Genomic DNA, 15,104 nt, shown 5'->3' with positions numbered 1-15,104 from the left:
TGGTCTGCTGTTGTAGGCACAGAAACGGTGGGTGTGGCAGAGAGCGCGGCAACTTCGGCGTACGTGCGCGTCTGGCGCACGCAGGGACTGTTGGAGCAGGTCGCACGCGATGCGGAGGCGATGTCTTGTTTAATCAGGTCTCGCAAGCAATCTTTTTCAGGAGGTGAAGTAACTTCCGCAGCACAGGAAGAGCAGCGCCCGCGCAGCTCTTCACGAACGATGTCGCGAATAAGCGCACGCAAGTCGAGGGGTGCAGGCAAAGGAACGTCGGGGGCATCGTAGCAAAGGCGAAGAGACTGAAGCTCGTCAAGTCGCTGACAGATGGTTATCACGTCCTGGGTGGTGGCAGGATTTTGCGTGGCGAGGGCGTTAAAGGCGACGGTGTTAATGCCTTTAATCATGTGGCGTATTTGGTCGTTTTGAGACATGCCGGTGTTAACGCGCTTGCACAGTGCAAGGACATCCTTAATATAAGAGGTGTAAGATTCACCCGGCAGCTGCGTGCGTTGAGCGAGTTTCTTCTTTGCTGCCTCAGTGCGAACTGCAGGGGCACCAAATACCTGACGAATTTGCTGCTCGAAAGTGTCCCAGTCGGGAAGATCTGGGTGGTGGTTCCAGAACCAAGTTTTCGCAACATCGGACAAGTAAAATGGGACGCTGCGCAACTTGTGTGGATTGTCCCACCCGTTCAAATCGCTGACGAGGTCGTAGTTCTTGATCCAGTCTTCGACATTATCGCCTCGGAGACCGGAAAACACAGGTGGATCACGCAGGTGAGTGTTGTTGGGTGGAGCGGGTGGCGGTGGCTGCAGTAGGACGGCGACGTTGGATGGGCCAGGGTTTTCTTGGGCCGCCATGGCAGGGGGTTGTACGCGACGACCCGAGCGGAGCTCCAGCGAGAACGGGCGAGAGGACTTGAGGGAACGAAAAGCACAGTTCACCACTTGTGAGGAACCGGTTTATTCGGCCAGGCTCGAGCTCAATCACACCGGTGATGATATTCTTAGATGAAGAAGATGTACAGGTGATGATGATTACAAAGAGAATAAAGAGTCATTCGCTTGTCGCGCTAACAATATATATATATATATATATATATATATATATATATATATATATATATATATATATATATATATATATATATATACATATATATATATATATATATATATATATATATATATATATATATATATATAATACTACGCCATCGCCGCTGGGTATATATATTGACCAACTACTTTCTCTACTAGCTTTACATTAAAGCGCCTTCTTTGTGTAGCATATGGAGAAGGCTTTACCACGACGTAGCGGGGTGAAACACATCAACTTTCAGCTCCACCCATACTTCACTGCTACCGTTCTCTGCAATGAGCCATATTTTATATTTTAACGCATGATACATCTTTGGAATACGTGCGCAAGTAATTCAAGAGTTTAGTTTCACACTAGCACGAGACTATAAAGGTTTAGTTCAGCGTCTTCAACACTCCTGCGGGCACGGCCTCCTACTGAAAAAAGCTGGCAGGCTGCGTCCGCAGAGCTTCCGCAGGCGCTCAACTAAACTTAACAAATATTCAACAACTTTTTAATACATTCAAGTGGAGCGTCATCATTATTTCATTACCGCTGGGTGTGTAGGTCCAGCAAAGCCATTTCTATGTCATGTAGTACTCTTGAGTAACACCAAAGAATATCCGAGTTAAAGGCATATACGTTATTAAGATCAATGTGCTGTGATATGAGCCCTGCACGCCGACACATGAAACAAACTGAATGGCTTTTACTCGAAAAAATGCCAACCGCTCTCTGCTTCCGATAACTATCGCGAGCTTCTCACAAGCGCTGAATGCCTTACTAACACCACCAAATGAGGAACGAGTGAGCCGTCCGCTTCATGACTGTTCTTGTCCACCGGTGCACTAGACCTCCTGCATGTCGTGCTCGCCTCCGGCTTCAATCTCTTCCGGCCATAGCACCATAGAGGGCGTCTCTTCAGCCATGAGGTCATACATGTGGCGTTGGGTGGCGCTGCGAAATAATTGCCAAGGCATACGCTATCGATAAATGATAACTTGCGAGAAACCCCGAGGCAAATATGAAAGCATACATTCTTCAGGAAGTCTCCAGTTCGAAACCACGTTTTTAAAGAAAAACGCTTCCAGATCAGCGTGCTGAATTAGTAGCCAGTATTGCGAGCTATTTATTCAGCCATCTCAGCTCAACTAGAAAAGCTTCAGGCATTATGCACGATGCCTTCCTTTCTGTTTAGTAATGGGCACGTATAGGAGTGCGGCGATGTTGGTAAGAGATAAAAATAGATAAATTACTTAATACAAGTTTCAGGGCAAAGCAACACACTGACAAATTAGGAAGTACAAAAGAGCGCACGTTTTGTGTCCCTATTTGTCTTCGTCCTCTTTTGTAGCAAAAAAAAAGAGCTTAGTTGGCGTTGCATTGTATTTAGTTGGTCTAGAAATGAGGAGATGTGTCGTAATTTGAAGCGCTTGTACTCTCACAAACGGACAGACGGAGCGTATCCACCTGAGACTCCTTCGAGTACGGATCAACGCAAAACTGCTGAAACGCGAAATCGATGTATGTGCAGTACCTAGTCATCACAAGGGCCGGAATTGTTTCACTGAATACCTAGCTGCACATAGCCACCACCATAACAGTGCACAATAAGAGTGTAATACTTTATGGGGGTTCTTTGTCTCAAAACTGCGATTCGCTCATTAAGCACGCCGCAGTGGACGGTTCCCGATGATTTCAATCAGCTGGGGTTCCTCAACGCGCCCAGACGTCACGCAAGGCGTGGTCTTCTAGCAATTCTCCTTCATTGAAATGCGACCACCGCAGACGGGATTCAAGCGACTTTTTTTCTGTCCGCAGAGCAGGAGTGATTTAATAGATAGGTAATGAAAACGTAATCTCGAATTTCACAACTGAAGGTCTTGGTAAGAGTGATCTACATCAACGCAGTACGTCTTACGCTTTTCCAGCTGCAGGTTTAGGTATGATATACGTGGTATCATACAGTCACGTGGCTCCGCTCTTCAAGAACACCCAAACTGTTCTTCGCAAGCCTTCTAGGCAGCTTTACGTCAAATCTATAACGTCTAACATAAAATGTCAGAAACGCAGAGCACCGAAACTCTCGGTTAGTTCAAGAAATTTTTGTTTTTATTTTCAAAGCTTTCTCGCAATTTTACTATTATTCGAGCGATACTTGCATACACTACCATCGATACGAATCGGATACGTTGCAGCCAATGGAAAACACAAACCACTTAAGTCACTTAACAAACGTACAACGATTTGTCATCAATGGGCCGCGCTAGCTATGCCGATACGAGACAAGCTCAAGCTTGAGTGCCAGGCAATCATAGCACATTCGGCTTTTGAGAAAACCACATACTCTGTGTGTACAAAGCGTACAACATAGTTTGAAGTCACACTGAAGCAGAATATACCGGCTATACTAAAGACCAGATAGCACTTTTTAAATTATTTGGATTTACTATTCAAGGCTATGTATTGAATTTATCAGCGCCAAACCTATAATATAAATTCTTGAGTTTTAACGTCCTAAAACCACGATATGATTTTGAGAGACTGCTCCGGAATGTTTTGCTATTTGATGTTCTTGAACGCGCACCTAAATCTAAGTACACGGGCCTCAAGCATGTCGCCTTCAATGAAGTGCGGCCACCGCAGCCGGGATACGATCCCGCGACCTTTCGGTCAGGAGAACCCGTTTTAAGGGAACTAACACAAAACAAAAAAAAAATAATCAAGGTTTACTTTAAACAAAATGGTATGTTGATCTCACTTTCTGCGAATGGCCTGCCCCCTTTCATGGCCAGTCGTCGATTTTCCTTTGTCAGGTCTGGTTGTTTATTCGGGTACCTGCGTCATTTAGGCAAGACTCGATAAGTGTTTGTATTGTTCCCTTGCTTAATACAATCGGGCGTTAAAGTGTAAGAAACTCCATCGTTCATGAAACAGACATCATGATGCCTCGATGAGACCCGCTGCGTGAGAAAGACTTCAAGAATAATTAGTTGAAATCAAGAAGAGAAAATGGACATGGGCTGGACATGTAGCGCGTAAACAGGATAACCACTGGCCATTAAGGGTAACTTACTGGATTCCCAGAGAAGGCAAGTGGGTTAGGGGGAGACAGAAGGTTCGGTGGGCAGATGACATTAAGAAGTTTGCGGGTATAAATTTGCAGCAGCAAGCACAGGACCAGGTTAACTGGCGTAACAAGGGAGAGACCTTTGTCCTGCAGTGGACGTAGTCAGCATGATGATGATGATGATAATGATGATGATGCTGAAATGACCAGCAAAGGTACAGTAGATCACAAAGCGTGGCACAATGTTATAACTCGGATAGACGTTAATTCGTTCAGCTTAGAGTTTAGACGGAATCCTGGCCGAAGCTAAATCACGCGACAGGTCACATGTGGTGCCCAATAATTTCCTCATGTTGAGCCTGTTGTCTGTATACGGTGGTTCTCACGTTAATATGCGCTGTCACCAACCAATCAGCTTCCAACTGTACGACACGCAAACATTGTTGACTAAAGTTCAACGATTATTGTTGTGACACTTCGAACCAAGTTATTGCTCTCCAAACTGAGCGAACCATGCATTGATTTGTATTTGAATGATGATACTGATGTCTAAAATTTGGCCACAGGTGTAATATGTTGTAGCACAGACTGCAAGACAGCGCAATGGCAGTGACGAAATATCGTTATGGACCAGCAATGCACAACGTTCACACTCATTAATAGGTAAGGGGCATTTCAAAGTAAACCAAAGGCATTTTGACCCTTCCTTCCTTCCTTCTTTCCTTCCTTCCTTTCTTCCTTCTTTCCTTCCTTCCTTCCTCCCTTCCTCTATCTATCTATCTATCTATCTATCTATCTATCTATCTATCTATCTATCTATCTATCTATCTATCTATCTATCTATCTATCTATCTATCTATCTATCTATCTATCTATCTATCTATCTATCTATCTATCTATCTATCTATCTATCTATCTATCTATCTATCTATCTATCTATCTATCTATCTATCTATCTATCTATCTATCTATCTATCTATCTATCTATCTATCTATCTGTCTGTCTGTCTGTCTGTCTGTCTGTCTGTCTATCTATCTATCTATCTATCTATCTATCTATCTATCTATCTATCTATCTATCTATCTATCTATCTATCTATCTATCTATCTATCTATCTATCTGTCTATCTATCTATCTATCTATCTATCTATCTATCTATCTATCTATCTATCTATCTATCTATCTATCTATCTATCTATCTATCTATCTATCTATCTATCTATCTATCTATCTATCTATCTATCTATCGAATCTAACCTATTCTAAACGCCTACATCTACGTGCTCTTGTGGTCATCTCCTGACTTCGTATGTAGCAAAATTGCCAATGGAGGACAGGAGTGTGTGACGAACAGCATTCAAAGGTCATGGCATGAATAACGAAACTAGCCTGCTGGAGTGAGTAAACGCTTTTTGTACTCACGTGTGCCCCATACCCGCATAACGCCGCCCGTGGCATCATGTGGGCAAATGCATTGGTTAATTTATGACGCCAGAGAACGTATTGACAATTTTCTACGTTTGCCTGACTAGCAACCAACCCTAACTTCTCCGTAGTACAACGAAAGCTGTATATGGCTAGTATGAACGAAATACCATTCAGGAGCAGTCTTCATTGACTGTACTACCAGTTATAGATCGTTCTCAGCGTCGTACATAAGCAAGCGCACGATTGGCTGCGTGGTGAGTGACGTCGTTCCTCCCGTCGCAGTCGTAGCACCAACCACATGTATCAGTTTTTACAGAAAGTTTGCACATGGGTAAGTCAGGGATCTTACGGACTTCAGACCAACGGACCACTTCAGAAGAGCGCCAACAGTGCACGCGTGAGAGAGCTATTATTCGCCTGGCCGATGGTGCAGTCCGGGCACAAAAACAGGCCCGTAAGGCTGAGTTCCGCTGCAGCAACTGTAAACCGATGATCCAGAAGCCGTCCAAGCCTCGCTAAAATGTCAACGGGAATGCAAGCGCCGGTGGCAGGCGGATCCTGCAAACCACGCCGCCGAGTTAGCTCGTGATGCCAAACGCTTGCAACAGCGGCGCGCCGAACAAGCAGTGTTGCGGTCACAACAGCGTCAACGTGATGATTCCGGGAGCGCGTTCACCGGGGTGAACGCCCGCTTTCCGTGGGAGTTTCTCTAGTGGCATTTTGGCATATGACTGTAACGTCTGTGACTGCCTGTGGTTCGAGAACAACCTGGAAACGATCGACGGGATCCGGTCTCTACAACAACGGAGCAATGCCGTGGAGGTACTGATGGGGCGGGTCTTGGCTGCAGCCGACGTCGGTCAGTTTTGCGTCTGGGGGACGTGCGAGAAATCGCTGATCAAAGGTACTCTACCAAATTGAAGCACCGTAAAGAGCTACGTTTATCTACCGATTCTTCCACATTTGTCCAAGCTTAACTTCGTCGACGAACGACTGTAGTGGCCCCGCGTCTGCCCATCAAGCGCTTCAGTACAGCATCGAGTTGAACCCACTACTAAACACCCAGGCCACAAGTTTCAGCGCTCGCTGGTTAACCATTTGTATAGAGTGGTTGGGCGTAGTTTTTTTTCTTTTTGTTGCAGAGTACGGACATTATCGGTGCTAGCGACGCTGTAGCCATGGTACGTTTTTCGTGTGACAGAACGCCAAAAGCACGTCATTATTAAGGGGATCCTGATATGCTTTTAATAATTTTGTACAAATGCACTCAGCTCACAGAAGAAGTCCCTGAGATCATCTACAGATTTACAGAATATAGCAACGCTGAAACAGAGTGAACAAGCAGTGGAAATATTCACGCGAAACCGTTGAAAGGGCAATTAACAGGTAGCCCACGAAATTGCTGTTGTCAGTGAATAGTAGAGTGTCTTTTGAGGCTGAAAATCTGTAAAGAAAGACTAAAACAGAAAACTTCATCGCAAAATTCGCCCTGGAAGTCACCGGTTATAAACTCTGCCCTCTGACACTGTCCGCCAACATGCATGCCATGTGACGCCATGGGCATCATGGAGTGGAGCCGTCGTCTTGAATACCTAAGTTTCTGCCGCTGCGAATCGTTCTGTTCTCAAAGCCAAGCTGAAGAAAGCTGAAATAGCTTCATTGTACGCGCAGCCATAAAGTTTCCCACAATACTTACTAGAGGGAACTCTGATGCTAGTGTCTATGGGAGTTGCAACACACGGCGCTTCAGCGAGCATGAAAATGATGGGTAGTACACACATTTGTCTAGTTTTCGTACTTCTGGCCTGCTTCTGGCTCCGTGTGTGTTCGTGTGGCTTGGAGCTGTTTTTTCACAAAAACATAAATTAGCAAATGTTCACCGTTTGCGCTTCACAACCTTATTATTTTAAGCTTACTATTTCTAATAAAGTCCTTAAGTTCAAAAGGCTTCGTTCTTTCTTTCAAAACAAAACCGTAACCAGTAATAAACAAAGCCGAAAGTACGAGTCGCCGCCCGCAAGTACGAAGATTAGACAAATGTGTGTACTACCCATCATTCCCATGGTCGCTGAACGATCGCAGAGCAAGAGTGTCCTTTAGTTAATTTTGGGAAACTCTATGCGCGCAGCACGTGAAGAAACAAAATTATTGGCCGAAATACAGACGCTTGCAGCGTGAGCGCCTTGTTACGTCACGGGACTCATGGCTCGCGAGAACGCCAGTGTTTCCAGACTCTCGGGCCGTTCGCGTGTTTATAAAAATTTTCATTATAGATTAGGTGCTTGACCAAATGCGCTGAGATATCGCTAGCTTCTTCGCAAACATCTAAGAATAAACCCTAATAGCACAAATTACGATCGAAAATAGGGTGTTAAGGTCTCTTTAAGGACTACTTATCTCAGAACATTCTGTGGCGGCTGCCTCACCGCCATTTTATTGGGACCGCTGTGGTTGTGTCGATAACTTCTCGTTTTTTGTGTTATTTTTTTTCAACAAAACCATAAATCGTGTATACGCTTATGGCGATTGTGGCAGGTTCAAACCTCCGCCCAGTTTGGATCTCTGAGTAGCCGGACGGTTGGCGTCTTATACGAGTGTACACACCATGAGAGTCGGCAGTTCCGCTTGTAGATATTACCAGTCGCTTGTCGCTTTTTTCGGGGAGAGGGGGAGGCTTATTTGAATTTTTTCAATATATCTTAGCGATGATGACGCCCATCATTAGAGCGTAAGTCTTTCAAATAGCGCGTTTGTTGACTCATAGTCATACGGTGGTTTCAGGACGTTAAACCCCACATATTACCACCTGGCCATGAACAGCCAGGTTGATAACTTTGTGTAGCTGAGAATTGTAGTCAAACTTTAGTCCAAGTAATAAATAGCGTTAATCGGGAACTGACAAGCGTGCATTCAGTCGAATGAAGACTATCCTATAGAAATAATTCTAAAGTTAAGTGCATGTCTTCCTCATTGTTGCGCATGTTTTCGCTCTGTGAAATAATTCAAGTGATTTCTTCAGCTCGCTTGTTCTTTGAGTAACATTTTTTGGTATAATCAAAAATATATTTCAGGTTGGGAAAACTTATTAGGTTTTGGCTACTTTTAAGATTCTTCAGGAATGTCACAGTGTTTTTCTTCTGTTTTTTTGGTTGTTTTTTGGGGGGGTAGGGGGCTTACTTTATTGACGATTATTTGGCTGTTAGCTCGGCACCATTAGGCAACTACGCACGTCCCGTTTGCTTGACTGCTGCACTGTTGCGCCGTCAAGGTCTGGCGCTAATTTGATTATCGGCCATAGCAGCCGCATCTCGACGAGGCGACATGCTAAAACAGTCATGTACTTCAATTAAGATGTATACTGCACTCAGGATTTGAACTAGGACACTCAGAGCGCGTTGGCGCCGATGCATGCAGTGGTGCTCCTGGTATATCATGGAACCAAGGTGTTGGAGTGCGGTATACAGCGAGGCAGAGAACACCTAGGCAACAGAATTTCTTCTTCCGGTCACCAATAGCCGCCCCCCCCCCCCCCGCAGTTCCCCACATCACCAGCATGTCACTGGAAGCCTTCCGCGCCTTCATATACCAACGCAAATGGCTCGTCGGTGCACACCTTGTACATTGCAGCGCGAGCAGAGGTCGCTTCGTTGCACCCTATTTTAGGCGATGTGACACGCGTATGAAACAGAATTCAGATTGCGCCTGACAGCGTGCATGTAAGCAGTGAATACTGCCAACATTCAAGTGTACGACCCGCTATCGTCGCGTTTTTCAGTCACAGTGACACGTCGCAGTGATACAAGTAATGTCTGCGCTCTTCCCACTTTCTATATAGCATATATATGATCGACGCGCCCACTGTATTCGTGTTGCAAGCAGTGGCCGACGTAGCGTCGAAAATGCATGTAAGGCACAATCTCTTAGCTGAATCCTTTGTTTTACTTACATCAGCATGCGTTCCGCATCGCCAAAGCTCGTGCTAAGAGAACGTTCTCTGCTCACGCCGTAATATAGGAGCTATGCACACCAGCTAGTCATTTCGGTGGGCATTCGAAAGTGCCCAAACTTTTCAGTGTCATACAATATCAGTGGGACGAACTGCAAGTTGGCTCAATGGCCACAGGAAAGAACAGTGTGATTGCGTAGATGCTCTCTCCTTCACTCTATACTACAATGAAACACCTTGTTTCCATGAGCACGAAGAAATTGCACTGCATTTACCGGTGGCGACGCACTATGAGTTTTCTATTTCAATCCGTGAGTACTGTATAGATTGCAACACCTAAGGTTGAAATTAAACTTCCTCCTCCTATATGTCACACCGCATAATTATACAATAGTTTGGTCACGTACTAAACTTCAAAAGTAAAGTTTTGTTACAGGCCCTGGGGTGCAAGCTTGTTCCGGGACGGACCGTTCTATCACGCCGCACGGGATTGATCAAGCCTTGTCTGACGCTCACACGTCAGGACAGCTACCGGAAAAGGCAGTGCTGTCAATCATTTTATCGCCTGCTAGCCAAAAAAGGCATAGACCTGAAGCGGGCACCATTCCACCCGGTAGAACGGTTATATAACTTTAAACTTTGAAAAACATTGTCCAAAAATAGCGTTACTCATTGATAATAGTTTTGTATCTCTTCATGCCTCGAAAATAGTTCTGAATTTTCTAAGCAGACGATCTAACGTGACGCATTCGTCTGGTTCACTTGCCCTTCGTCTATTGTCTGTTATCTCGCTCGCATTCTCTCTTGATGAGGTGTTCCGTTATGTCACAGAACACGTACAAGAGCGAGCCCTCGCTGGACGTAAATCCCGGTGTCTCATTAAGAACAACTTCCATCTTGACATTCCTGCATCGTGGCAGTCACCCATGCCCCGTCGGCGAGTGGCCTCACCAGAGATGGCGGAGAAGGGTCACCCACACCATGAAGAGCAGGGTTGACCGGTACAACTCGCCCCACGCTGTCCGATGGAGTCGCAAGGGACGCAGCCTTGGGTTTTCGTGGACGTGTTGCGGAGGATTTCCCATGCGCTGCGAAAATTTTTTTTAAAATATTCAATTGTTGGATTGGACGTCAAAAAAAAAAGGTATTATAAGAGACGTTGTAGCGGAAGGCTTCAGATATTTTAAGCCCCTGGGATTCCTTTTGTTTCCATAAGCCACTGAATGACTTTTTTTTGTTTAGGTGGTTTAGCGCTTCTGGTCATTCATGTTATGTGAAACGTTGTGGGATCAGGATTCTTTTGGTTTCTTTAGTGTGCATTTATATTGCACAATGCAGGAGCCTCTAGTGCTTCGATCTGTCGAAATGCGGCAGCCGAGGCAGAAACTGCATCTTTCGGTTTAGCAGCCGAGCACCGTCAATTGCTGGACCACCGCGGAGAACAAGCCATTAAATTTGTACCGCGAAATTTAATGAAACATGTAATGATACGAAGGAAATCCAATAGGAGCATTACAATTCGGTCTTGAACTGCGGCGTTGAAATTGTGTCATAAAGGAAAATGAATTATCATCGGCTAAAATTATGGACGATCTTCCCGAAGGGAACCCCCATGGGATGCGAAGCAGCCGCGCGGCACGGCGTTGACACGGCTGCAACGAGCGTCAACGCAGGTGCTGGGAGAACGGTTTGAAGTGAAACTCGGTGTAACATTTACTCGAGTAAACGTTTGTTTGAAACGCAAAGACACGAGAGGTGGGCTGGGTTTCGCGTACGTTTCGTCGCAGATGAACGAGCCGGAACAGTGGCCAGGTTTTAATTTCGCGTCTGCAGCAGCCGTACGGACGCAGCCTGCTAGCCATTCGAAATGGCAGGCCGCGTCCGTACGGCTAATGCAGACGCGCAACATAATCTATCTGGGGTTTCCACTCGACGTGCGTACGAGCGTCGTGGATGGCAGAGAGGGTAAAGCGAGAGAAAAGTGTGTTGCAGGTGGACAGAGGAGCTGGCAGCTGCTGCGGGTGAGGGGGAGAGTGACTTCAACACGCAGCTGCGACTTGACCTACTTGGCACCGCTCCAAAACCTGTGGTAAGGGGGTTGTGCGGAATCAAAGAACTGCTTCGCATCTAAAGAACAAGTTGCCAACAATACACACAGAACTCACAATCTTCTAATTACGCATCCCATACTGTACACCAGGGACATGTAATAGCTCCGTTGGCGTCTGTTACCGTCCCACCCCTAACTTTCACACCAATATCCTTCTACTTTATGGGGTGACTCTTACGCGCAATCCTGGTTGATAACAATGTCAATGGCAAATGCGATGGTGATCTGGATCACGTCGCCTGCGCTCAACGCGCGTTGTAGCGTGCACAATAGTAAAAAAAATGAAGGAACAAAAGAAATAGCTTTACCAGCACCACCATGCGCACTTCGGTGACAGTAGCTGGTGGTATTCCCTGATTCAGGCTAATGCAATTCAGTGTTTTGAAAGTCTTCGAGATATGTTGTTTCGCTTCTTTTCATCAAACATATTTTTTTTAGGTTTTGAGGTGGTAGTGTAGTTTTATTGCATCTTTCTCATACCACTCTTATACACAGGTGTAAAAGAAGCCTTCTCTTAAGGTGATCTGACATACGCTGTATCGCTGCTTTTTATTAAACACTATTTGTTAAGCTTTCCAGTGATAGTACAGCCACCACCTGTTATAACGACTATGTGTCACGTTACCTGTTATATCATCAAAGTATCACGTGACACTGGTGCGACTTTGGTAACGCGCCGCCATTTCTCGCCTTCTTCCTTTTTACAGAAATTGTGTGTAGGACAATTTGCCAAATCTCTGAGGAAAATATTCGTTTATTATGATGATTTCTTTATAGGCCACATGAATTTCAGTGTCGCCTACCCATTTGTTGGACTAACCGTTCCCTAGATTGTTGCAGAGATTCTTGCAGCTGTGTACTCCTCGCTGAGCGGGCGTACCGAGGTGGTCCGTCTTCGTAACTGCATCGACTTGTAGCGGGCCTTTGCTCCGGCCACGATCCATTGCTTCCAGCGCATCGTCATTGCGGCTCGACGTAACTTCATCGTTTCTTACTACCACAACTACGGGCTGTCCAGAGAGCCCACGATGCGGCGGTGAGGCTAGGCCTCCCCATCCCTACGTGGGAGCGGCCCGCGACGTTGCTCTACAAGAGTAGCGTTCCTCAGAACCCAATAAAGTTCTGTATGTATCACCGTGACGCCACCAGACGTTAGCAGTAGTGACGCTGTGCGCGATCAATATGAATGAAACAAGCTCGTTCACGTATCTAACGCCCCTGATATTCCAGTTCTGCCGTACCGCCATGGAATCAGCATCAATCTTTTTCAAGCCGCGCTTGTGTGTTTGAGGCCCGACATCACAACATCGCGCTTCAATCTTTTTCTAGTAATGAGACATCTATCACAGAACCAACGACAGCACAAATACCGGAGATCAGTTTGTCAGTCAAAAGCAATCCAGAGGTACGCCGAACCAGGCATCAATTACGTGTGCTGTAAATGACACCGCAGCTGTAAGGCAGGACGTGAAACAACAAAACAACGCGCGCTATGATGTGCGTGATCCAACGAGGCCAACTCACAGTCTATGCGATGGTGGCGCTTCATGGACACCGCATTAGGCGTGGTCACCTGGACAACATTTTTGGTCGCATTTTTCCTCGAGTGTTTTAGTGTGACCGCATGGGTGTCGCCCGGCAAAGCGCCACGACGACACGGGCAGTCATCTCCGGCGCGTAAAGCACTGGCGTTGAGTGACAGTGGCACCGCCTCCGGCGCTCTTTCCTCGGCCTTGATACTGTAGGCCAGGGCTGCAAGCAAGCACGCAGTCAGGACAATGACGGTGGCTGTCGCTGGAAGGAAACCGTACCGTCCACTGCATGAAAGGTAACGCGCACTCATTAGGTGTGTTAGTCAGGGACACAAGAATTCACTTTTATTTGACCAATATCATTTACTCTACAGCAAACAAGGCTAAGTTTAAACAGCGCGACTGAATGTAGACTAAGAAGAACATGCATGCACTCACATGCCCACACACAGCGCTGACTTTTAATAAAGTCAGCGCCGGGCGTATTCAACTGGGTTCCCATTCAGTGGCGCTGTTTAAACTAGGCAAGTGAAATCAAATTTTATTTTCTTAGTGTACGATCATTCAGATGAAGGACATCAAAAAAAAAAGATGTCGAGGGGCGGCTTAACTAGTCCGTAGCCCAAAGTAATCTATGGCATGTGGGCAACAGCAAAAAATAAAAATAGTTCGCAAACGAAAATATGAAAACATATGTTTAGTGCAGAATAAAAGCCATATACAATGGCCTGCAAAACTCATACAAAAATACAAGGCCAGGATCAATAAAATTAGTTTTGTTATACAAACATGTATCTAAGTGCTGCTGAGGAACAACAAAAATCAAAATCGATTAACTGAAGATGGCTTAGCAATGACGGTAATTAATAACATAAATGCTCTACACCAGTATTCAAACGGGGTGTGACGACTTACCAATACATCACCATGTCTCGTTTTATAGTAGTGGTAGTTTGTTTCTAAATGCGCATGCATGAAAAACCCGCCAACACATGAAGATAGTTATAGCGCAAGAACAGAACGACGACAAAGAGACAAGAAGGAAACGAACGCTCGTGTACCTCTCGTCTCTTTGTCGTCGTTCTGTTCACGCGCACTAAATATCTTAATGTCATACAACAAGCCCAAACTGCCACACAACCAACGCATTTTGAAAACCAAGGTGCAAAGTATGGAATATTTGAGTACTTTGATAAACAAATTTCATCAAATTACTGCTGGTGTGTGAAAAGGACCCTTGAATTTAGCATTGATCCCTTGAAGGCAATGTTCTGCGTCAAGGTTTGAAATGAAAAGTTCTTGCAGGCAATTAAGCTGACAGGTATTCACTTGCGGACATCCCATGCCTTAATACAAGTTACCCACTTCGCTGCGCTGGCTAAACCCTGAGCCATTTGCTGAAGTATAAAGTCTGAACTAAAATATGTAACTGCTACAAGAGAAACTTTTGAAAGCAAAGCTTCTTGTGAAAAACATTTCAGTGAAAAAAAAAACACCTTCTTAATTATTAACAATGATACTTAGTCATGTGCGAATATTCGATTGTCGAATATAATAAAACCTAATCGAATGATTCGATTCAACTTTCGAATGGCTAGTTACGTATTCAGGCACGCACGCACGCACACACGCACATGAACCCACTGTGAAATGCGCACACACACAATTTTTTAATATAACGCCTCGTATTTGATATTGGAAATGCTTTTTCATATTTTAACAACTATTTGGCATAATTCAATTTGAATTCGAGCTAGATTAAATTTTATATTTGTACACCCATATTGAGAGATTAAACAAGACTGCTCTGACAGTGCTCAGAAAACGGCACGCCTACCTCCGTGGCGCATTCGGCTAGCGCGTTCGGCTGTTAACCGAAAGGTTGGAGGTTCGAGCCCTCCCGGGGGCGGTGTGTCACTTTTTTTCTTTACGCTGATAGC

At 45.2% G+C, this 15,104-nt stretch overlaps 1 protein-coding gene and 1 non-coding gene across 2 annotated transcripts; one reads left to right on the top strand and one right to left on the bottom strand.

The window, feature by feature from the left end:
* Positions 1 to 3,838: 3,838 nt before the first annotated feature.
* On the bottom strand, positions 3,839 to 14,093 carry LOC142772306 (uncharacterized). The gene is made up of 4 exons (XM_075874506.1): positions 14,080 to 14,093; positions 13,157 to 13,449; positions 10,474 to 10,610; positions 3,839 to 3,915 (listed from the first exon to the last, which is right to left on the bottom strand). The coding sequence occupies exons 1-4, from the start codon at positions 14,091 to 14,093 to the stop codon at positions 3,904 to 3,906; spliced, it is 456 nt and encodes a 151-aa protein (XP_075730621.1). The 3' UTR covers positions 3,839 to 3,903.
* Positions 14,094 to 14,999: 906 nt separating this feature from the next.
* On the top strand, positions 15,000 to 15,073 carry TRNAN-GUU (transfer RNA asparagine (anticodon GUU)). Its single transcript has one exon. It is a non-coding gene; the product is annotated as a tRNA-Asn (tRNA).
* Positions 15,074 to 15,104: the final 31 nt, after the last annotated feature.

The sequence above is a fragment of the Rhipicephalus microplus genome, chromosome 9 (assembly GCF_043290135.1).
Source record: "Rhipicephalus microplus isolate Deutch F79 chromosome 9, USDA_Rmic, whole genome shotgun sequence".
Lineage (NCBI taxonomy): Eukaryota > Metazoa > Arthropoda > Arachnida > Ixodida > Ixodidae > Rhipicephalus > Rhipicephalus microplus.
The sequence above is the reverse complement of the archived record's forward strand: the minus strand, read 5'-3'. Positions and strand labels throughout refer to the sequence as shown.